Source organism: Columba livia, chromosome 7 (genome assembly GCF_036013475.1).
Source record: "Columba livia isolate bColLiv1 breed racing homer chromosome 7, bColLiv1.pat.W.v2, whole genome shotgun sequence".
Taxonomy (NCBI): Eukaryota; Metazoa; Chordata; class Aves; order Columbiformes; family Columbidae; genus Columba; species Columba livia.
In genome coordinates this window covers 12,691,308-12,716,076 of record NC_088608.1, presented here as the reverse complement: position 1 = coordinate 12,716,076, position 24,769 = coordinate 12,691,308, and the positions used below count along the sequence as shown (strand labels likewise).

The 24,769-nt window shown below is 40.8% G+C and overlaps 1 protein-coding gene across 1 annotated transcript in view; it reads right to left on the bottom strand.

The window, feature by feature from the left end:
* Positions 1–6,638: 6,638 nt before the first annotated feature.
* TFCP2L1 (transcription factor CP2 like 1) overlaps positions 6,639–24,769 on the bottom strand; it is a 36,275-nt gene continuing 18,144 nt past the window's right edge. Inside the window, exons 3-15 of the mRNA XM_065070601.1 lie at positions 24,518–24,594; positions 22,844–22,949; positions 22,468–22,574; positions 21,728–21,880; positions 20,739–20,849; positions 18,953–19,044; positions 17,464–17,512; positions 17,274–17,367; positions 16,319–16,409; positions 15,517–15,617; positions 14,370–14,512; positions 12,284–12,335; positions 6,639–11,845 (exon numbers count right to left, since the gene is read on the bottom strand). Coding sequence (XP_064926673.1) covers positions 11,808–11,845; positions 12,284–12,335; positions 14,370–14,512; positions 15,517–15,617; positions 16,319–16,409; positions 17,274–17,367; positions 17,464–17,512; positions 18,953–19,044; positions 20,739–20,849; positions 21,728–21,880; positions 22,468–22,574; positions 22,844–22,949; positions 24,518–24,594 — 1,214 coding nt within the window. The 3' untranslated portion in view covers positions 6,639–11,807. The remainder of the gene's footprint in view (positions 11,846–12,283; positions 12,336–14,369; positions 14,513–15,516; positions 15,618–16,318; positions 16,410–17,273; positions 17,368–17,463; positions 17,513–18,952; positions 19,045–20,738; positions 20,850–21,727; positions 21,881–22,467; positions 22,575–22,843; positions 22,950–24,517; positions 24,595–24,769) is intronic.

Here is a 24,769-nt window from a genome sequence, read left to right as displayed (position 1 = left end):
ATAAGAACTGCCAGACTTGGTAGAAAGCGGTTGCCAAGTTATATTCTTTCTATTTGCTGGGAAACATTATTAAGTAAACAAATATATCCCAATTTAATTTTTAAATAGTCATTCTTAATGGGATGAACTGGAAGATAATTATGGCTTGGTGTGTCTGTGTTATTTTACTTTTCTCCCACCCAACAGTGAAAATACAAAAGCTTTTTTTAGTTAGTGCATTCATAGATTATCTGATGCAAGAATGAGGCTTTACTACCTCTGGTGGGATTTCCTGGCTAGTGCTGGCCACAGGCTTCCCCTTGCTGGTTCCACACAACATCAAGCACCCTTTGGACTGGCTCTGCTCTGAGCAAGGTCTGGGCCAGATGACTTTTGAAGACCCTGTCTCCTCTAAATTATTTTATGACCCTATGAGTTTATAGCCTTTATCACTCACAGGTTGACAACAATCACACATTCTGGCAAGATGGTGAAACCTGATATTAAGGCTGGGAGCAGGCTTCATCCATACTGCCAGTTTTCAAGAGTAATTATCCCATTGAGTGCAAAATCACCGGCCTGTAATTAGTTTAATTGCATCCTTCTGCAGTTTCCATCAATGCCAAACACTACACAACCAGCACTGGGCTGGTAATGGATTAAGTACCCACAGGTCAGCCACATCAGGAGAGATCAGCACAGTTCACAGCAGCACACAATACTTTTGGCTACACCAAGGCTTTGGCTTTATAGTTTGAGGTCTGAAACCTCCTTGCCTGTGTGCCCATTTTTAAATTGAGATTAGATTTGCTCTCAGTTGCTCAGGAGTTGTCTCATTTACATAACTGGGTAAGCAAAACCTCAAGTCACACAGACCGTTAAGGAACAAAGCAGAAAGAGCAGATGGAGTACCATCCACTGAAAAAAGACCATCAGGATCACTGGAGGTTTCCATCACAAAACTTCTCCAAACTATGCCACTAGCTTCATTTCTAAGGAAGTAGCACCCATTGCTATAAAGATGTGCACAGCTGGCATGGACCAGGCACTGTCAGTCCCCAGGAAGTGAAAGAGATGGACAGAGAAGCAGTAAAAATACTGGTAAGGGTGGGAAAAGAGGAAAGTGATGGGGGTTTTCACATTGTGAGACCTGGGACAGACATTTAAGGAGCATAATAAAGCCCAGCAAGAAGTACAGTACACACTAATAGTTAACAGCCCACAAATTCAGCCTCTTTGGTCACTCACTGGGGATGGGTCCCCTCCTCCTACTTCAGCAGTGCCTCTTCTACAGCCACCTAGGAGGGGAGGGCAGGTTTATAAAGCCAGATCTCCTAACCAAGGTGCAGGGAGGGCTCCTTGTTTCTGCAGTAGTAAGACTGACCCCATCATGAACGAATCTGGGAAATTAAGACTCTCAGAAACACCTGCTGGCTTGTTTGCACGTCCCAGGAACATTCTACCAGCTTTGGTGGAAAGGGGGTTTCCAGCCCTGGCTTCAAGACCTCCCCCAAAGGTCAAATGTGTAGATAAAAAAGTGTCGTTCCTAACAAAGGGCCATCATTTTCTTCCCCAACACTTACTAATAAGAGGCTTCCTTGACCTCAACCCACCTGGCGCCCTGCTGAAGGTGACAGGCAGAATGCCTGGGAAAGGACCCTGGGGTGCAACTCAGAGTTTCTGGGGGTTCAGTGCTTTGCCAGGTTGGGGTTTAGTGTCTTGTACTCCCAACTTCCAAAATGGCCTGTTAATTTTTTACTTAATGCCTTATCCTGGCTTCAGCTATAAATCTCTACAGAAAGAATCAGGTTAAAAATTGTCTTATGCTTAGTGATACACCCTAAACAGACACCTCAGACAACACACATACTGTCACAACGGATCTCTGTATTTAGGTCAATTATTAACTGAGTGATGTACATGATGTTCTTACTGTTCTTCCAGTACCTAGTGGGTGCTGTGTAAAATTTAATTGGTTTTTCTAATGTATGTATTTTATATTTATTACCTGAACTCATCTCCACACATATTCCCATATTAATTTGACTGGCATTGGTGGAAACCTGTTAGGACTTCAACAGGAGCCCAATTGTTTGATTTTTTTTGAGATCCGCAATGCTGTAATGTCATGAGAATTTCATTTTAAAAACAAGTTTAAAAGGGCCTCTGATGGCTTTTTCCTCCATCTGATGGACTCTTCCCCTCCCACAGGGCCTGGGCAGTCGGGCTAGTTCTTCTACACAGCCCCCAGGCCCAGGTTCTCAGTTCAGGCTCCTCATCCTGCTTTTTGCACCGCTGAGGCTCAGAAGCTTTGCACTTAACTATAATTTTGAAGGACTTCCTCACTAAGAGAGACCAAGAGGGTCATCACCTGTGGGTGTGAGAGACTGAAAGGTGACAGATTAATGCCACTTACTGATGTTCAGGAGAAAGGAAAAATTGTTTCATTGTTTCACAGTGGGCGTCTCCAGCAATTGAAAGGCTCATTTACTCAATTGCTTTGCTTGTGTAGCTGTCCAGTACGTGACCGCAGGCATCACCACAATTAGGTGGAAAATTCAACCATTCGACAGAGAATTGAAGAGTGCAAAAATTGAATGAAGCCAAAATGGAGTACAAAACTGCATCGCTCTCACATGAATCAGCAGGACCCTCTTCTCTGTGCAGACACACAGGCCAGGTCCTGCTCAGCTGTATGTATCAGACAGGATCACAGAGGTCCCCTCTCCCTCCATAGTGAGACACCGACAGTTGACTGAGGCCATCGCACACGGTACCCAGCTCTTGGCACTCGTGCAGAGCCACTCTCTGTGGTTTCTGAGCTGCACAAAGGGCATGGTGCTACCTCACAAATAACACAAGGGGGTGAATGCCTGGGTTGCTTAGTGAGCCATTTGCCACCAGCCATCTCAGTTTCAAAGCGAGTCAACAGTGTGTTGCCCGTTTGTTCTCATAGTACTAAAAGTGATCCATGCTGGATTTTAAGTGAAAGCCAAGTTGCTTCTTTGTCATCACCCTTGGTGGATGGGCTGGAGACCATTTCTTTAGCTGAGATTCAACTCCATTCCAGGCAAGGACATACGAATGACTAGAGCACTCCAATCCTGTTTCTACTCTTGCAGTAACATCATTGAGCTTCACCCTGCTTGCCCCTGCTCTACATCACAGTCTTTAAGTTCAAGTCAGACAATTATCCACCAAAAATGACATGGGTGTTGCTGTTAGACAACCACATGATTACTTTGGGCCACTTTGGCTCCCATCATGAAGCAGAACAGCTATTCCGTTGTGACTTCACAGGAGTGAGGACATCCTTACACCGGCAGTTGGTTTAACGCCCTCCCCAAACAATCCTGGAATAGCTCACGTGCTTATTAGTTTTTTGGGGGAAGACAAGAGTAAAACAGCAACTTCCACACAATTAACATAATTTCTAATGTTAATTTTAACTGCATAGCAGTAAAACAAATTTTCTGATGACAAATCAGAAATGCAACCCCTCCATAAATAACCTCCTTTAAATATGAAGAGTCACTAGTCCTTAAAAAGGTGCCCAAAAATGAAACTCCAGGGGAAAATCCCACCACCCACTTTCAGCCATCACTTAATAAGAGTTTCATGAAATACCCTGTATCATCCATGGACAGACACGGTGTCCTCCAGAAAACAGTATGAAAAACAGTCCAATTGGGAGACTCGAGCTCCCTTGATACAGGCACCCAAGCCGAGTGGTGAAAGCTGGTAATGCAAAACTTTCCTCCCCACCCTCGTTACAAAATTTGTGGACTCGCTTTCTTTGTTTAAACAACAGTGGAGAGAGGTGTCCTGCTGAGCAGGCTGTCAGTAGGTTGCATTTCTGAGCAAGGTGCTCAGGAGGTGGACCCACATTTAAAACAGCAACATGGCTGGATGTATATGTGTTTGGAAACAGGCACACCTCTTCTGCAAACATGGTGGGGATGCTGCAGAGCTATTGGCAGGGACTGGCAGAGCCAGAAGGGAGCCAAAGCTTTTGAAAAAGCAAAGCAGAGTGCTCCTCCTTTCTTTTTTTTTTTTTTTTCCCAACTAATTACTTCAACAACCATCAAATTTATCCCCATGTTCTCACTTGGACTTTATTCTTTCAGGCCAGGCATGTGACAGTAAACAACTACGGCTGCAAAAGAAACAAAAGTTATGGCCACATAGGCACCACCATGAAATGAGGTAGATCTGTTGGAAAAGGGAAACTGTGGGTGGTTCTGGAATAATTTTGCCCAGGACACTGTTATTTGTCCTCAGGACAGCTGTGCCGAAGCACGCACTTGACTTAACATATGTGGTCTCCATGCTTGGCGCTGAGTTTCCTTCCTCGGGCTGCTCCAGCCGCGTGACGTCAGACACATTTTTATTCCTGTAGAAAGTAATGATGGGCTCATTTTTCACTCAACTTTTCCCTGATTTTACTACCACAGGTTAAATTCCCAAAGTGGTGCCAACCATCCAGAAACTCTTTCTTCTGGGAAATACTAAACTGTGAAAAGGTTTTCATGAAGAAATTCCTCCTAGTTTTGTGTCTTCTCAAGTCTATGCAGCATAATATTTCTAGCATGTCTCCTCTCTAAAGCATAGTCTTAACTTCAGCATTTGATTTTTCACCCTTAGAAAATTATTTCTCAGTGCACTACTGTGCTCAGCTAATTTTGAATTCTTGCTAATCAATCTTTTTTTTCCAGCTATATCATGCTTGCTTATGACTTAGTATCAGTGAAATCAAAACTGAGGTTTTTCCAGGCTGCAAGATGGATAGTAGCATTGTTTGCAACAGCTGAAAATAGAGGATTTTCAGATTAAAAAAAATATATAGCAAAAGAAAAAAGGAGTGTATATATTTTTGTAAAAAGCAGCACCTCTAACATACCTATCAGGCACCCTCACAGGGAAAAAGATAAATCAGGATCATGTACCTCCGCATCCACAGCGGAGAGCAGCCAGATGCTGCTTTGCAGGTCCAAACATAAGGACATAGGTGATCTGGCACTCTAAGATCACTCATCACCTCAAGGGGACTTTATCCAGGGTGTTGGCATATCATATTTTACTGCTTCATTTTGTTTTATTTAAAACATTATTTTCTTCCAGCTTTCTGTTTGTTGTTCTTACTCAACAAGCTCCAAAGTGGCTTTTATTTATGCTGTAACTTACCAGCATAGGATAATACTGAGTGTAGAGCCTGATTTGCATCACCACTCTCCAAGAAATGGAAGGATGTTTTTGTTTTTGCTTTTTTGTTATGAGCCAAGACAAGCACTGCAGCCTGTTGTGCTCTCCCAGGCAGAATTACAGCACTTGGCCCCTTGGTTCCCTCCTGAAATGAGAGAGGCTGCTACATCCCAAAGGCCAGCAGCTGCCCTGCCTCCCTGGGCCATGTATCTCTGCAGAGCAGAGAAGTTTGAAACCCCAGATGACAACAAGCCTGCTGTAATATACTAAAATAAATAAATAAATAAATAAAATAAATAAATAAATAAATAAATAAATAAATAAATTTGCAGTGTCAGATCTTTCCTATCCAGCCTAAGCCTGGAAGCAGTTAGCTTCTTTACAGAAAGAATATGAGGGATATTATTTCCCTGCCTGCTCCATAGTTATGACCAATCCTTTCAACTGAAAGACTACATTGTTTTGTAAACTGGAAAATTAATTTTAAAATGTTTGCTTGTTGTTAAGGATTTAGATGAGATTGGGCCAATGCTTTGGCTAAGCAGCTCCAGTCTTAGGTCTTGGCTCTCCTCACTCTTGAAAAACTCTTTTCAGCTCCTGTCCAGTCTTAATTACAGCTGCCGCTGTACGTGTCCTAGGAGGTCTTTTCCTTATAAGCTCCTCCTGGTGTGTTTTCAATGAAAATTAAATTGTGCAGCATTATCCCTTTCTCTGCCTTTGAACCCCTATTATTAGGCAATTTTAGGTAAAAATCCTTCCAAGTATTCCTTTTTGCATTTACCTGTTTTAATGCCAAGGCTGGCTGCTAGAAGATTGCATTTGCAAACTGGGCTCCATCTTCTCCAACTGTAAAATGACAATGGACATATATCAATCTCCTGAACACATATATTATTAGATCTATGGCTTAATCCTTACAGGATACCAAAGTGTTACCAGCCAAACCATTGTGAATACTTCATGTCCAAACCTCACAGCTTCTTGTCTAGTCTAGTGTTGTTTAGTTTAACAGCTGCTAAGTGGGACAGAGCACTGCTCCCAGGAAGGACTTTTTACTTGTCTCTGATGTCACTGAGGACCAGGCTCTGAAATACTTGTGTCATCTGAGCACTGCACAATCAAAGCCAGCCATCATCTAGCACAGCTTGTGCTCTCACTAAAGCATGTACCCGCTGTCACAGTTTCTGCAAGAATAAGGCATCTATCCTCCTACCTTGACCTGGATTAAATAAAAACCAGTCACTGCATTGTGCTGTGGAAAAATGAAGTCAGTCCCAACACAAAGAAAATGCTGCAGGATGTTTGGCTACAGCTGATGTTCCCTCACCAGCACTTGGCAAACTCCAGTCCCACCAGTTTTGAGAGGATGGACAGCACCTTACAGCTGCTTGCTGAGGGGGAGCAGATTCTGAGGCTCTCCTGCACCCATTCACACCGAGCAAAAGCAGAGACGAAACTTGTGCTTCTTACAAACAGGTTTATTTGCATTTCGACTGGAGCACAGATTCTAGATACAGATTTCTTCTGCACAACAGTACAAGAGCCAGTGCAAAATATGCTTTCTTAATATTCATGTACAAAAAAAATCCAAAAAACAAAACAGAAAAAAAAAATAAAAAAAAAAAAACAGGAACAAACAAAAAGACAAAGAGTGTGGCAGTATTTACTCACAACTGGTACGCCTCAGCCTCCCATCGACCCACCTCCACTCGCCCTCACCCATCGCACTGACTTTGCAGTCAGCATCCCTGCCTCGAACGGCTGCATTGTCAGCAAAGAGAGGTAACTCCCTGAGCCCTTGGAAAGATAAACGCTCACCCCAAGCAAACTGGGACAACAGCAGGCTACTTAAAATAGTTGGACACACCAGCTGCTCACCAATGCGTCCTCCCACAGCGAGAAGAATTTTGAGGGAATACCAAAAAAAACCCAAAAAGGTACAAATCAGAAATGCACAAAAAATTAGGCACCAGCATAAACCACTTTTTTTTGTTAAACAGAGGCAAGACTGCTAAGATAATCTCCCATCTGCCTTCTCATGTTCACCCACAGTAGTGATGATGAAGGCCAAACAAACACTCCCTGCTTTGAGTACCCTGTGCTGTCAAATAGATTACAGTCTTAAGAAAATATTTCTCTTAGTAGCATGAAGTTAAAGCATTTCATAACTGGAGGAGAAAGAGAAGATACAGTCTGAATACAAGTATTTCTTTGAGAACAGCCAAAACCAACCAAACAAAAAAAACCTGTCCCAGTCATCCACCAGATGATTGTTAGCATTATAGCCAATGCTTAAGCAATACAACATCGAGCTAGAAAAGTCATAGTATGGTTGTTCTGCTTAGGGAGTAGCTCTTACTAGTGTACAAAGCATTGGCCAATTTATTTATCTTTTATTCTTAACTAATTTTCAGAAGCTGCAATATAGAACTGCAGTGTTAGTGCAAGAATATGCTTCTCTTCACCAAGGTCTGGGATTTATATTGCAGAAACTCATAAAATTTACATCACTCCAAGCATGCCACGTCCAAATCACCTAGAGTCACTATTATGGACTTTTACCTTTCTACCCAAGGAATGGCTGGGTTTCAAAGCTTCATCAACCAGAGTCTTTTACACTGAACTGCAATTAAACGAAGCAGAGTACCAGTTACAGCCAAAGAACACAAGTACTCAGCACATATATGTGTTGATACAGTACAGTATGTATGTGTGTATATATATGCATAAATATGTATATGTTACATTATAAGGAGAGTGCCATCTGGGACTTCTCAACTGGAAGAATCCTTTTACCACTTCCAAGTCTTGAAACTCCTGCCTGTTAAATTTCACAGCAAGATAACAAGAACTCCAATATTTTCCAGATTTAATTATTATTTATATTTTAGCTAATTAACCAAGCAGGGCCAGCTGAAAGAAAAGGAGCTTTTAATAACATCAGTTCTGCCACCTCAGGCAGACGGCACGAATTTCTATCACCAGATTATTTGCCCCTTCCCTGCACTGCAGTTGTGTATCATGGACACTTCTATGAGTTCTAAGACTATCACCAGATTTGTGCACACCAATCTGTATCAATTTATTCCATTGCCAGAGTAAAAGCTGCAAATCATGAAGTAATTTCAAATAGCCGGTACGGTTCTGACAAGAACTTAACAGCACTGACTGGTGTCATATTGGTTTTAATCATGTAATGGTTCTGCCTTTTCATCCCAGCAAGCCCCCTTCTAGTCATCATGGCTGTCATCTTACATACAACCTAAGAGCTGGACAGTTTGGGATACTACACCATTCATTTTAATCCTAGAATCCAGAGCTTACAAAAGTCCGCTGTACAAATTTCACATACAGAGCTGGAAAAAAAGTGTCATTTAAATCACTTTGAGCAGAAGGTTTCATTTGTTACTTTTTAAAACAGAAATAGAAGCAACAACAACAAAAAGGCAAGAATAAATATAACAGGCACTTAAGAGCAAAGTAAATGCAAAACCTTTTTGGATACTTAGATGAGGGGAAGCCACTCATTTCCCTTGCCTTTAGCCTATCGAGACTAGAACTACTCTGTCAGGTAAGCATAGACCTCACACAGACATTAAAGTTATACAGCTTTACAAACAGGCTAACATAGGTAAAATGGTAGAGCCCACCTAGTAGGACAATACCTATAATCTATGGGATTGTTTACTCTGGTGTACCTTCTTACAGCATGGAAAAGCAAAAAAAGATATATTGCCAAATTTGCCTTCACATCAGAATAAAATGATTTTATTAAAAAAAAAAATCTAAATATAACAAGGCTCTAACAGTTATTTTTGTTCAAATTAATCAAGCAAGAGCTACTGAAACATTGTAAGGAGTTTTGCATATAATTCCTTATGGGCAAGATTTGTTTTTTAAATAATCAAGAACATGTTATATTTAAAAGAAAAAAAAAAGGCAAACAGTTCTCAGTCTCTAACTCTGGGAGCAAAGCTATGTCTTTCTTCATGTTGCTGTGTTTCAGTATTGCTGTGCCCCCTGAATTACAGAGCTATCACACATAAGGAGATATGGTCCAGGATACTCCCTTGGCAACTCCAAGGTCTTTTCTACACCCTTCTCATCAGGTCAGCTGCTCTATGAGTTGCATGCCAACAACAGCCATGCCGTATATCAGGCCAGTATCACATAATGGGATGAAAAAGCACAGCCAACATACACCTTCTAAAATACTGTCCACAAAATCAACCAAAAGCTCCTGATATGCAGGGGCACATTGGTCCCACCTACTCACAAACATAGTTAGAATTTATTCCCCATTTTGGAAGGCAGCTGTAACTGTGTGGCCACAACCTGGACTCCCTGGTGAACCAGGGCCAGGGGCTCCACAGCTGCCCCTCTCCATGTACAGAGCAAGCTCCAGAACCAGGGAGGTGACACAGGCACCAAGGGAGGGTCAAGCTTGGCATGGCTTTACCATCCTCTCAAAAAGATGGTGTTTTGAATCCTCCACAATGACATTTCTTCCCCCAAAGCTCCCCCGGCCTTACTGTCTGATCTCCTCCCTCTGTCAGGAGACCACTTACAACCTCCTCACCTACACAACTTAGTCCTCAACCAACCTCCTCACTTCTTGGGAGGAATCACCATGTCCAGAAGCCTGGGCATCCTTTTTGGATAAACACTACAATCCATGAAGCATATAGGACAGCCAGTTGAGCAAGATCATGCCTAAGTAGGCAATGTTACTCAATTAGCTGAGTTGGCTGAAGGTTTTCCTATTGTAACACGATTTTTCTATTCTAGTATTATTTTTGGTGAAAAAAAAAAAAAAGGCAGTGGGAATGGGTGGGTTTTTTTGCGCAAAACTCGATGCTTTTAATGAAAAAAAGGCTGCTTTTCTCAATATTTTGCTGTTTATTTCTGTTGGGAAAACTTGAAACGCATAATTTTTGTCAGAGAAATATTACTCTGTGTCTGTCTGAATTCCTCCAGTGTCAGCTGGGAGCTGTAATTCATGGGCTGTATGTCCCCCCTCTTTCCCAGAAGGCTGGGCTCCTGGGCACCGCTCCAGCCTCCGTGACGCATTCCCCCTTTAACTAACCCGCATTAAGATCATCATGGGATCTGTAATCCAGTCAAAGAGATGGGCCGCAGGGAGACAGGGGGCACAAGGCGCTCGAATGGTAATTTCTGAGGTCCGCAACGGTAGCTCAAACTGATGCTCCTTTAAGGGCCAAATGGATTTAATTAAATGTTTCCATTTCAAAAGGCTAGAACATTTTATTCAGCATTTTCCAGCTGACAAATTCTCATTTTTTTAAAACTTCCCATTCCAAGAAAATTTTTGGTATTTCAGCTTTCTGTCTCAATTCAGGATGAAATTAAATGTTTGAGTATCAGAAATTGATGCTATATGGACGTTTAGTTTGGGAAGCAGCCTAATTAATTAGCTTCCAACAGTGAAATGACTCCATCCATGCAAGAAGGGTGTGATCCAGTTTGCCTTTGACATCAGTGGGAGCCACTTTTTCAGCTTCGTGGAGCCTGGATGGCATCCCAAAAGACCAAGGGTGGGGGGAGTTGACCATAGTTGCAGGAATTTGAAACAGGCATCAAAAGTGAAACAGCAAGAACCTAAGAAGCCACAACTAAGATGATCCATTACCTGGACTCAATTAAAACTCAGCTTTACTTAATTCAGTGAGTAACAGGAGGAAACATTATTAACATCATAACCTAATTCCCAGCTGCAGTCAAGATAGCAGTTAATCAATGCTTTGCAGAGTAGAATAAATACACAGAATGAATTTGGCATGAGCTCTGTAACTCCCAATGGTCAAAACACTTCCTCAGAAAACCTTCATATACTCTGTATTCAAGAAGACTACTCTAAAGCTGAAGATATAACATGGTACTGAACTGCTTGCCTCAGGTTGTCTGTCCTCCTTCGAACCCCACAAAATTGTTCCTTTGGATTGGTATTATAGAAGCTCTGTCAGGACGGATCGGGGTCCCTGGCCTTTGAGCACATATACAGGTGGGAAGAAGCTAAAGTGCAGGTTTCCAGAGTGGACACTCCGGGTGAGGACTGGGCACCAAATCCATCCTCTGCCTTGCCCAAACTGTTTCTAGATTTAGCCCCAAGCCTTCCACCTTAAAGAGTAAAAGAAGACCCCTAGGGAACCTCTGTCCACCAGTAACACGGTGTGTGCTGAAAGCAAGAGAGCACTCAGAACAGTAAATAAACCAATTCACCCAACCATGAGGGGTCTAGAGAATTGTTTTTCGTTTATCTTTCATTTTCCTTTAGTACAAGGTAGATGTTTCTAAGTAGTAATCAGAAACCTCGACAATTTTTAAGACTGAAGAAGAAGGGAGGGAGGAAGAAACACGTACAAGCTTTGAGGATGCTCTCAGCTCCAGCTTAAAAACAAAAACAAACAAAAACAAACAACACACCACCACACACACCCCACCAAAAATGTATTTTTGTAAAGGCAAGTTTTTTCTTAAGCTTCTTGGTAATTTGTAGTTCATAGGAGCTTTTTATCCAGAAGGTTCTTGGTGTTTCCAGTCTAGGTTGTAGCAATCTCAGTGAGGCATTACATTTTAGGCTGTTAAAGTCTCTCTGTGCAGCATGGTCATTTTAAAATGATGTGGTAGCCATCATTGCTTTCAGCTGTAACAAAGAAATGTAAAGCATTTTTTCATTGATTTTTAGGAAACAGCACAGATACAGAACTCTAGATTTTCTTCATAGGTAGTTTGCAAGAGTTTGTATTCTTGTTCCACAATGCATTCAATGAAAATGAATGTTGAACATCTCGGTCAAAGCATTTATATAAAAAAATACAACATGTGTCATCTTTTATCATTCTACTAGAAGGTTTTATGTTTATGTCAGTGATATCAATGGATTTATGTAAGTTTTATAACACTGTAACTGCAAGGAAAGCATAGATCAATCAGTCTATCATAGCATAAGTTGATGCAACACCTTGACTTACACTAAATTAGCTTCCTTCAGGATAACAGTATGAGTTTGTGATAACATTTAGTGCAACTGAAAGGAGAAATTATCTTTAGAACTACACGTAATAGTGGCAGCAATACATACCTTTTAATGTGCTGATAACAAAACAAGATTCATCTTGGAAGTTTTGCACCATCTGAAGGGCAGAAGGAAAAAAGGCAACATGAAATGCTTTAAGCAACTGAATTCAAATTTATTTCAGTGCCAGTATAGAATTTAGAGGAGAGTTATCAAATAATATTTGGTGCCTAGTGTTATATAGCCCTGAGTAACCCTGCCCATAAAATTATTAAAGTACATGACTGATTAATTAAGGTCCTTGCAGCTGCTAATGTGCTTAAGAGAAGCTCATACTAAAGTGCTTGCCCGGGAACTCATGTGGCTGGTTCAGCATTTCAGCATCCTCTTTGCAGCTCTTCAACCTGCAAGTTCTTACACCACTCCGGTTAGTCTATTAGAGACCATGCTCTTAATTGCCCTCAGTAAAGCTATACTACTTGAGACTGGATGAAGATAGTCCCTCTCCTAAAATCTAGGAATGGTAACACACATTCAGCTGAACCAAGAAGCTTCATTGAGCTTACATGAGCACCTGGGATCCTATCTAGAGTTAGTCAGCCCTGAGAAATGGACTCCTTGATGAATAAAGGAACATTGTTCCTATAAAGCCACCTCAGCAGTGTGCTTTCAGGAATCATTCACTTGTTTGTATTTTGCAAGGCACAGGAATCCTAATGAAACTACAATGAGAAGCAAGGCAAATCATGGGAGGCAAGATCAGTATCTAAAGGTATTAGAGTTATTCATGAGAAACAACAAGTTTTCAGAACACATGCACATTCTAGTGAAGCCCCTAAGCAAAGAGATGAGTTAAAAGATTCAGATGACTTCAGATACAATCTGAAATGCTAATTTAAGCTTCATCCTTAGTCATTCCTCCCATCTTAGAGTAGCTCTGTGGGACAGAGAAGGTTAATTACCTTCAGGAGGTGTCTCATGCAGTTAAAGCAGCTGCTGAACACCCAACTTCAGAGGGGAGGTGATCAAAACTTCTCTGATCAGCTCAGAAAACCCTGCTTCAAGCAAAAGCCTTCTCCTAGCTATTAAATATCATTCTGGTAGAGCACTTTCCAGCTGTAACCCTTTTCAACTTAGACTAATCTCCCTATTCTCTTTTGGGTTTAATATCCATCCCCTGTTCCTGCAAATCAAACTTCACTGGCCAGCCAGTATGTCTGTGCCTAATGATGCATGAAGCACATTCACAGAGTGCCTCACTCCTGCCACTATAGTACTAGAACAAGAAAAAAATTACAGAAAAAGCAATAAACATTGTTAATAATTGACTTAAATAAATACTTAAAGCCTTATACCCAAGCTGGTTCAGGCAATTCCCCTACCAAGATTTGCCTCCAAGCACTTTACATCCATAAAGCTTCAAGGTTTCAGATTTAATCAGGCTAAAATCACAAGGAGACTTTAGGAATAAACATAACAGCCTTCTGTTCAGGCTCCAGTTGAGGCCTACGTTCTGCTTCATTTATTTTAACAATGTTTCTTATAAATGAAGCTCCTTAAGTGATTCTGGTGTGTGAATCAATAAGTAATTTAGTGGGGGAAAAGAGGAAGAAGGGCAACTCGCTATTAACCTGCAAGTTAATGGCATGGACTAAATTAAACCATCATATAATGGGACACAAACAGCTAGCAGAGGTCCATGAAATTATAGTGCACTTACACAGCACTGACGGACCCAGGGGCTGTAATCACTGGCCAAGGTTTAAGTCTAATTGTCCTAAAAATTTTCAAATTTGCCTTCTTCAAGAAACTCTCCTATTCAATTTTAAAGGTTCTCATTTTAGATCCTCACTTCAGAATTTGTTTAAGTAGCCATCATGAAAAGAAAATGACCACTTTTGTGTGTGTTCTGTTTTGTTGTTTGTTAAAAAAAAAAAAAACAAACTTGTTTTACAAATCAACAATCTTGAATTCACATTAAAATCAATGGTATGCATGTATGATTTGCTGTAAGTAATTACTTTAAGTAAGCTGGGATTAGTAACCTTGCAAAGCTTCCTTCAAGATTCATTCCGTAATTTAAAAAGTCATTCTAACTTCAAGAGTTCAGTCAATGGTTACAACTCTGACAGAGTTTTCATTAACTACTTACCTCATTGCTCACCAATACATGGATCCCTGTGGGTCCCTGCCGATAGATTCGATTTATCTGCTGTGGGGAAATGCTGTACAAGTTGGCAATCTTCTCAATTAATTCCAGCGTGGTCAATTCTTCCAAGAAGATGGCATGATATACTGCAACAAGTTGAAAGTATTAATAATGAAAGAATTACCAAGTAATTCTAGAATAGCAACAACAGATAACACCAAGATGTTCAATGTCAGCAACCAAATGGGTTTAAGATCAAGATTCAAACCTTGACAGTAGATAAACAAGCTCAGTACCTTTTAAAGCAGCCCCCCAATATCCAGCTTGATGACTTTTAGAAAAACATCCAGTATTTGGATGCACTGGGCAAATAAAGCACACGTCACTTTTGGTCAGTGAAACGAGAGGGACTAATGACGACATGTACCATGAGGCACTAAATCCTCTCATAAAGACATTTTTGGATAATCTACTTTTACTGTTTTTGACATTTTAAGATAGATCAAATAAATTAGTGAAACACACGATGTTACACAAAATTAGTATTTTATTAGGGGTTCTCTCATTGATCCCACAAGCACAAACTAAAGACTACAATGTATCAAATAACTGTAGATGACAGTACTATTCTTCAGATCCAATCCAAATGATAGAAACAACCAAGCAGAAAAGCTGTGCCCGGTTAATACTACATACAAGAACTAAGGACAATCTCTATTCTTATTCAATCGCACATCACGTCACGAGGGATCGTTAAGAGCAGCAAGTCCCCAAAAGCTTCGAACTTCCAAGAATTAGAACCTCACTTTAAAACATACCAACCTTCTGTTTCCCAGAATATTTTCAAACAAGCCATAGTCTAAAGAAAATTGTGGATGGGACAGTAGTTTTTAATACACTATGGTCCCTATTAAGAACTGAATAGAGAATTTGCTGTGGCATTCTGCAGACAGCATGTAAGTTGGGTCTGTTCATTGGGCAGAGGGTACCAGTTGGAAACTGTAGCCCTGAAACTAAGCCCAGTTGCAGAACTGGGATAAACAGGACCCCTTCAAACCCTCAGTACACAAAGCTGTCCACGCAGGAGCTCAGGCAGAAAGCAGCATTCTCACCAGATAAGTGCTTAAGAAAATTCATTCAAAAAACTTACCACAAAGACTGCCATCTCCATTTTCTCGTTTTTGGTGGAGATGGGACCTGTTTTGCTCTGGTTCTTGACAGACATAAATTGTCATCTTGGGCCTTACATTTCTATAGATTATTAAAAAACAGTAGTGAGTTATTTAGATCTAAAATTGTTCCAGTCAGCTAACAGACACTGAGAGATGGACTCATTTGGGCTGTGTGCAAATGACTAAGGGATAGTCTTGATCCTTGTCTTAGGAGGTCTAGTAAGAACTCTCAGGAGGTGGTGGCACGGTGCAGAACACCTTAATCTCTTCAGGATCAGATAAGAATAAACAGTTTACAGCACTTGCCAAGCAGCCTACTGTACCTGCCTTTACTGATCTGAATCCTGCCCAGCTGCAGAATTTATGATGTTACTGCAATAAAAGTTTAATGGTCATTTGAGGCTCCAGGGTTTGGTTGGTTGGTTTGGCTTTTATTACTTGTGATGGAGATACAACATATTATTGTAGTCTGTGTCTCATATGAAGTAGATGTAAGCTATCAACTGGTAGCAAATAAGCCACTGGAGATCTATATTATACTGCTTCATTTTGGTAACATTTCTGAGCTGTGCTTGGATTTGAATAACACTGTGATCTCCAGCCTCTGAGATGACAGATGACCTCTCTGAAGTGCTAAAAGGAATTCTAAATGTTACAGCTCCAGGATTAACTTCTAGTTAACACTGAAATTACCAAAGGATGCTGCCGTAACAAACAAACCAACAAACAAACAAAAAATATAAAAAAAAAAAAGAAAAAAGAAAAAAAAGAAATACACACCTTCCTTTGATCGCATTAAAGAGCCGAATTCCATCAGCAGGCCCACAGATTTGAACAAAATCTTCTTTGGACATCTTCAGTAAGTCAGCACCTACATATTTCAAATTGATTTTTTTTCAGAAGTTAAGCGAATCTTAGCTTCCAAATTGTGTGTATGGGCAGCAGGAAAGGACAGGGGGAGAGAATCCACAAAGCTAAATCAGACAGATTTGCCTAGAGAAGTTGCAAATTCAAAGACATGTACACCGCAAATCAATCACTGTAAAACAGAGCACTAGAAGCTGCCAAGAGAGCAGTGCTGAACTGGAAGATATCCTACCCAACTCAGACACCAGCTAGATATTTAACATTGGCCATTAAATGTCCCTATTTTCTCTAACTGCCATGTTCACCAGGTTATTTAATCATGTTGCAAGCCAGAGGGAGGCTTCTCAAGGTTTCAACATCTTTAATAATTCCCTCTTCCACCATCTAATTGCTGAATACAACAGGAGGGTATAGTGAAGATAGAGCTGCAGATGGAATCAAACTCCTCTAAAAGGTGCACAGGGACAGGATAGGAGGCAGCAGATAAAAGATGGGAAACAGGTACAAGGAAAAACTTTTCCACTGTGAGAATAGTCAAGTATTTGAAGAGGTTGCTTAGAGAAATTGTGGAATTTCCAACCTTGGAGACACTCAACTGCACAAGGCCCTGGACTTGCTTCAAGCAAGGGGTTGTACCTAATGAATTCAAGAAGTTCCTTCCATCTTAACTTATTCTCTTCCATCTTATTCTATATTTCTACAAAATGTTTTGGCAAATGCTAACTAATCTAAGAACAAAAGAACCACCACACTGGATCAGACCAGTGATCCCATCAACAGTGGCCAGCAGCAGATGCTATTGATATGAAGCATGAGCTGCACTTACAAAAGAGAACAAAGACAAAATAATTGGACTGCTTAAACTCACCCGAAAAACTTGAGAAGAGTCTACAGAATGGAGAGAACCTATTACGATGAAGCCACTGCTGGGCATCTTGAATAGAAGCAGAAGGAAGGAGATGCTACATTGCAAAAAGAATAAGAAGGTCTTGAAATGAACTGTTCACCAGTGTCCTAAAAAAGAAAAGCACCACATTAACATGATCTCAAGTACTTACATCATTGCTGGGAGGCAGGAGCTCCACTTGGTGGGTTGGAGAACTGTTGCTAAAAAAAAAATTATATAAAGTTGGAAGAAAAAAAAAAAAATTATTTTAAATTTTACATTGCAGTGTCCATCCTCTTCCCCCTCCTCCATTTAACTCAACTGTCACAAGTTACATACCAACTCGGCTTTTTTTCTCTATCAGATTTTTGAAGAGGTGTCCAAAATCTGGACTAAGTAAAAAAGAAAAAAAAAAAAAAAAAAAAAATCTCTACTTGAGCCTTTTGTTGGTCAGTTGAGGTCCTACTCAACACAGAGAAAAACTCAGTTTACTGACCTCATTCAAGCTTTTCTATACAGGTGACTCAATATGTGACACCATCTAAGTAAGGAAGTTGTGACCTACAGGGTAGCTGAACTCAAAATTTCCATGACCCAGAAATCCCCTCACTAAATCCACTGTCTAATAACAATTCTTCACAAAAATTGAATGAAGTACCTTATAATTCAACCCTGGTGTTATTTTAAACACAGTAAATTGCAATTTAACTGTATTAGACAAAACCACATTTCTGCTAAACCCTCCTAAAATGTAGACAGTACTTCAACACATCAAGTATTTTCCCAAAGAGTCAATAATCTACCACTGGAAGCAAATGCTAAACAGATCTCTCTAGTAACAAAAATTTTTGCCATTTCAGTGTTTGTCCTTATTCATAGGTTGAGGTCACTCATTGAAAATTCATAATACAACATGGATTACTTAATAAGCTGTGCAGGAAGGCAACACGGCTGCAGAGTCCTAGAGGATGAAAAGAAAGGCCTACGCCAAATTCCTAGGGAAAAGTGTGTTGCAGGAAGGATTCAAAAGTACTGAGGGACCCTGCTGCGCCTTTCTGTCTTCAGCTATCATCATCCTGGTAGTTTCAGGACCACTGAGACTGTTTCTTTATGATGGTTATATTAATGAATTAAACATGTCTCCTGTTAGCCCTTTGTACTGGAATGTTTTCTCAAAACCCAGGCTGGTTTGCCCCAGACGGAATTTCTTTATATCCCATTCAACTGGGAATTCAGTACCCCTAGCTACCTCAAGACAGAAAGGAAGGAAGGAATACCAGCTCTGAAGAGATGTTGATGGCTGAAAGCCTCTAACACCCTTGTCAGAAGATACTGGGAATTACTGGTACAGGGCATGGTGTGTTGTCTGATCCCCACAGAAGAGTAAAAAGGGAAATTCATGGCAAGAATTGCCCTGGTGGCCCTCTGATGCTCATCTCCCAGCCACCACATAAGCAGCAGATATACAATCAGTATTCTGCGTCACAGGGAATTCCTGGGTGGAAGGTCTTACAAGGCTTTGTGGGAAACATTTTCCCCTTTCTAGGAAGGATGGTCCTTGACCTCTTCTTCCAGGGTATGAAATGTGTGGACACACAAAACACATGTACGTGAAGGCTACAATATCAACAGGAAAGATAAAGCATTTATTTGCTACATACCCATCTCCAAGGTTGAAGCTGTTTGGAGAACTGTTGTAGCTTGGAGATGGAGCATTGCTCATTTGATAAGGCACATCTGGCCAGGGAGAACACTGTTGGAAGAAAGGCAGCGGGGATACTTTCATAAGGATGGAAATATAAAGGATTCGATTCTCCTCTCATACCACATTCATGCTGTTGCCACGCCACTAACTTCAGCTCATCAATCCTGCTGGGAGGAGGAGACGGGCCATGGATTTTCTACGTTGCTCTCCAAGCGGGCTGTCAGGGGGCCAGATTGATTCCAGTTGTGCATTCCACATTTCTCCCATTTCACAAAGCCTGTCCCCAAATAACACTGGGCCTAAGTGTGCACAGCTGTAAGTCAGAGCAGCGCCAATAAGTCAACTCAGACTGAAGGCAGCAATGATAGAGAAATACCCCTGGTCTCAATTATAAATCCCTAATTAAATCCAGGCAAGAGTGACAAATACACTCCAGTGGCATTTCTTCAGGTTTATACCAGTGAAAGAGCAGAATTTGAACCAGTCTGCTAAAACCTCTGGCTATTAGTTGAATAGCTCGGGTTATAAATGGGTATTACATGGAGAAAATTTAAGATGGACAGACACAAAGCTACTGAAAGACTTCAAAAATATAGGTCAAACTCCATATTCCATTACAGTAGTATAAAACCAGAGAAACCCAGCTAGAATTGGTGACTCTGTTCTGAGTTTAAGCCACTGTAATCAGCTGGAGAAATCTAGCCCTGTGGAAGCCCCCACCATCACAAGCTCAATAAAATGCTCTGTAGTATCCTTGTTTGTAATGATAAAAAGATGACAAATGTAGCTTTGGTGTTTTATCACCTCTGCAAATACTAGCAAATATTTAACTCTTTAGCAACCTGCATTTCCCCATGCAATATATCAAAGTGCATCAGAGCTCACAGGGAGAGTTTGGGATCTGCCAACTCAGTAGAATTAGGTCTGTATACACAAGAGCCTCATGAACAACCACCACGTTGAATTAGAAGACGTGCTGGTCGCTCCTGGCAATGTGAGGAAAAATGAGTGGGAGGGACTGGATCTCACAAACAGGAAGTTTGATTTAAATTAAGAATAAACCCTCATTTTTAGAAGTCCAGCAAGCCACTTCAAAAAAAAATAAGCTAAGTCAAATGACAAGACATTCCCATAGGGAGACAGAACAGCACTTTAAAACCACTGCCTTAAGTCCTGTTGTTTAGTAATTCTGCAGCTTGGGTGAGCTTATGTAATAGCAGAGACTGGTAGAAACACATACATCTCTACACCAGATGCATCAGAATATAAGGCATTCAAGATATTCCTAGAGTACAAGCCAGAATCTTCCAAGATCTTGGATGTAATAGTAGCTTCATATGCACATTCACGGAAAAACAGATTAATAATTCAATCAAACAGCCTATTCATCTGTTCTAGTGCCCCATCTCCAACATAAGCTTTTGACAGACAGTTCTGAAGAAAATACCTCATATAGACGGCATCTAAGTGCCACAACAAGTACCCAGGAGCACAGCAGAAGATAGAGAAAATGTTTCTTTTAAAGCTAGGCTGTTACGGGTTGGTTTATACCCTGAAACATAAGAAACTGACATCTTTTATAAACTTCAACAGTGAGAGACATTTTATAACTTCACTCTCAATTTGAATCAGATCTGGGCATACGTGTCTCCACAAGACAATCTCCAGGACTCAGACTGCATTTTCTCTCAAATCTATCTCCCAACATGCTGAAGTAGTATGACATGTCTAAAACGCTTTACCTCTGTGAGAATAGTTGTCTCATAGGAAGGCTGATACTTTTCCTTCTCTTGGGTGGTCTTCTTCTCCATTTTTTCCCTGTCAGTCTTCTGTTTTCTGTCTGCTCCTTTAGGCTATAAGCACAAGCACAAGCTTTCCCTTATGCCAAGTATTACAAGTTTGGAGATAGAGGCCAACAGATTTTTTTTTTTTTTTCCTAATCTGTTCACAAAACTCTCCTTAAGATTTCTGGGGACTCTGCCTATGGAACAAGATCAGATCTGCATTTGCTAGGCAAAAAAAAATAAATTGGTCGAGCATCTCTACTGTAACATATCTCATTAATGTGTATTGCTATTCCAAAATAGGCTGAGCACAGTCCTGAGATCTGATACCAACTATTTCAGATCATGAGCCCCTCAGTTGCTATTTGTACCATCTCTCCAGGAACCAGAAAGACACTGATCACTGCAGCCCTAGAACCTTTGAGAAAACAGGTCTACAAAAAGCTAGTTGTTAAGCAGCTACAGATCTGCCATGCCCACATTAGGAGCCTCAGAAATGCTTTCTCTTTGAATCTTTCTCTCCTCCAGGTAGCATGGAGAAGAACTTCACTGCGACAAGCAAGGGGTATTTAAAATCTCCAAGATATACTCCCATTGTTCGTGGATGACTGAATCAAAGAAATCAGAGATGCCATGATGCCTTGATTGCTTAGGAGCACTAAAACACAGTGGATGCCCTAAATATATCAGTGTTTGCATAGTGTTCAAGGCACAATGGACTGGCATAAGACTTGGTGCAGCACTTGGATCATTTGAATTTAACTAGAATCGCTGTGTAGTTCAGTGCTCATGACACTTTGTGTGCAAGAGTTCTGTTTAAGATCTTAAGCATACTCAGTTAAAAGTCTGTTCTTTACTCCGCTATTTGCATAATTCCTACACAACTTAAAAACTGCATGTTCCTGTGTCTTAATTTAGTGGACAACAAAACCAAAGCTACGTCATACCTTGAACACTTTGATCTGGCAGCTTGCAGAATGCAAGTGTTCCGTGTATTCACCATTTTCATTCTGCTTAAAGGTGTCAATTTGCACTCTGAAGGGCACCCCTTTCTCTCCTCCATGTTTCCGTGGAGTAAATTCTGTGCTGATGCAATGTACCTGGCAAAATAAAAGCTGTGCTCATCTCTGGAGACAGTTGGAAGTTGTGCAAATCTGAATTTCAGATTTTGCCTGAACATGAGGTGTTGGCTCCACCTGAGAAACTGAGAGGCAGAAGAGTTCATATGTTTTCATCTCTGTTCCTCAGGACAAAACAATTCAAAGAACAAGCAGCATGGAAAGGAACAGAGTCAGGAAAACCATCCTTTGACTTAAGGTAAAATCCACATACAGATTAAAAACACATAATTGGAGTCTGGGATGAGAAATTCTCATGAAAAAGAAAAGCAAGCAAAATTACCAGGTTGTGAACAGTTTCCTCCAGACAAAATCCATGTTTAGAAAGCAACATCAATTAAAGAAAAAAAAAAGCTAAAATTCTAGCCATAGCAGCTAGTACTCCAAAACTAGCAAGTAGCTATCAAGCTGGTTCAGCAAGTATCCTACAAATTATTATACATGACTGTCACTTGAGTTAGTATATTATCATTAGCATCTTTCTTCATATCCTGTTTGCCTTAATTCTCTAGGTCTTTATAGGATATCTCACCATTGTATTTACCACAGGAATATAACTTCTCTCTTACCTGAATGAATGCTGAGGCTCTCTTTGATGGATCCCACAGAAATTCAACAGTATTCAACTGGGTTGGGCTGGCCCTGGGATCCAAGATACCAACCGACAGTGGAATATCTGTAGAAGAAAACCCCTAAAATTTTAAAAATATTAAATTGAAGAAGAGAAAGCATTTCCATACAATTACAACATGCATGTGAAAAGCCAAGCCACCAAAAATACATCTATTTGGGACCTATAGTGCTAGATCTCCTTCCCACCCAAAGACATACATGATTCATAAGAGAGTAGGATATAAAAAGCTAAACACACATGCAAACACTCCATACATCATTCAGCATCTCACTTCCAAACACTGCACAGGAATCATAATGAAATAATCTCACCTATATCAAGGATGCGGTCCCCAGGTCGACTCCACCTCCAGCCCTCAAGCTGCTGATGCTCTGTGTACTGCAGGCGTCGATCATGGAAAACTACACGAATTATGCTCTGTTAAGAAAAGACAGTAAGATGAACAACGTGATCCAGAGGCCCTTAGGATGACTTTGGTTTTCCAGCATAGAAGCAAAAGCTGATCTGTTATGTTTCTCATCCCCATTAATGAAGAGAGTAGAAGGACCACCTAAGAGACCCAACACCATCAAATTCCTAAGGGACCTGTGAGTGAGAGAACACCACATGTTCCTTTCACAGGGCACTTCTACACTGTACAAAGCAGCCCTGTACAGCTTTCCAGGATGAAGTCTGGAAGCACTATAGCAATATCCACCTAATCTTAGGTGTCATGCCACGTAAACATCACTATACTGCCTCCACACCCAATATGGCTCACATGGGGGTAATATTTAATGTGTCTGTACCATGCCCCAACCCCAGTATATCCCACTCCAACCAACAACTGTGAAAGCCAGCTCACCTGTCCCTGCACCAGCAGAGCTGACATGCCCAGACACATTGTCAGTGGGAATTAAACTTGATTCCAGCCATTAACAGCCAGTCATTGGATTTGCCCCAGTGTAGTTAAACAAAAGGAGAATAGGAAAGCTTCTGTAACAGGAGAATTTTCATCTCTGGTCTGCAGTGGTGCAGCCACATCAACAACCAGAGAAAAAAGGCTGGAATAAGGGCAATCCCCAGGGCAGACAAGTCCAAATTACTCCTAACTAATATATCCTTTTGTATATTCAGAGTGCTACACTTGCCTGAGTTAATGTCCCCCTACATCCCAGTTTCTCAAGTTGATGCTCCTGCTGGCAACTTCTGTATCAAATGAGTGAGCAATTTTTGTGAATGAACCTGAGAAACACCCAAATCAAACCCTAGCTCAAAAAAGCAAGCAAGCCGCAGTGGGAACACTTGCAAAATTGGAATCCCAGTCCACATGCTTCCAGATATGGGTCAAAAAGCAAATAGGGAACTGCCTAAACTTGAATAACGGTGGAAATCCAGATTGGAATCCAAATTTTGCAACTAGTCCCCATTTCAAGAGAAATCCTGAGGCAGAACAGTCAAGAATTGGGGAGAGAAAGGTTTGAAGGCTGGATCCAGAACTGAGGTCCAGACCAAAGTTTTTGAATTTGAACTGGTTTAGGAGGGGTGGGGCAGGCATCAACAACGAAAATATCAAAAATCAGACAATCCAGTTCTATATGTTCATCATTATGCCCACTACCAAAGTAAACTCGAGCTATGCAGAATCTGCATGGCAGAATAATGTAAACACATGTAACCACCCAGGCGTGTTACTGGGGTTAAGAAGGGAGACCAGTCTGCCTCTCAGCAGTTTTGACCATGTTCACCTCTGAACTTTGGGATTCCCCCAAACCCAATATTCATGGTGAAACTGTGGTCATTATAAAAACAGAGTAAAGGCTCCCCTGAAGCCCTGCAAAGCCAAGCTGCATAGTCCCGTGAAACTATCACAAACTCCAGCAGTTCTGCTCCCATTAAAAACAATGGCAAAGTGTTTTCCATTGTCTCAGTGTGAGCAAGGTCAGGCCTTTCATTAGAGGCTGTATGTAGTAGCAGGAAGAAAAGAAATCTATATTTCTCCTTACCTTTACATATTTTGTGTTTAAATCTTGAAACTCTCCCAATTTCCTATTCTCAAGTAGACGGATTTCATAAGACTGACCTAGAGTTTAAGGAAACATTTCCAAGGTGTTTAATATGTTGTAGCAACGAGAGAGTCATGCTGGCATTTATGTGGCTAATAAAGCATACGTTTGATATGGGAAGGTTCATTTTTGGTAATATAATGCATTTGCCCCAGTAATCGAGTAGTCACTAAAGCACAGCAGAAATCTGAG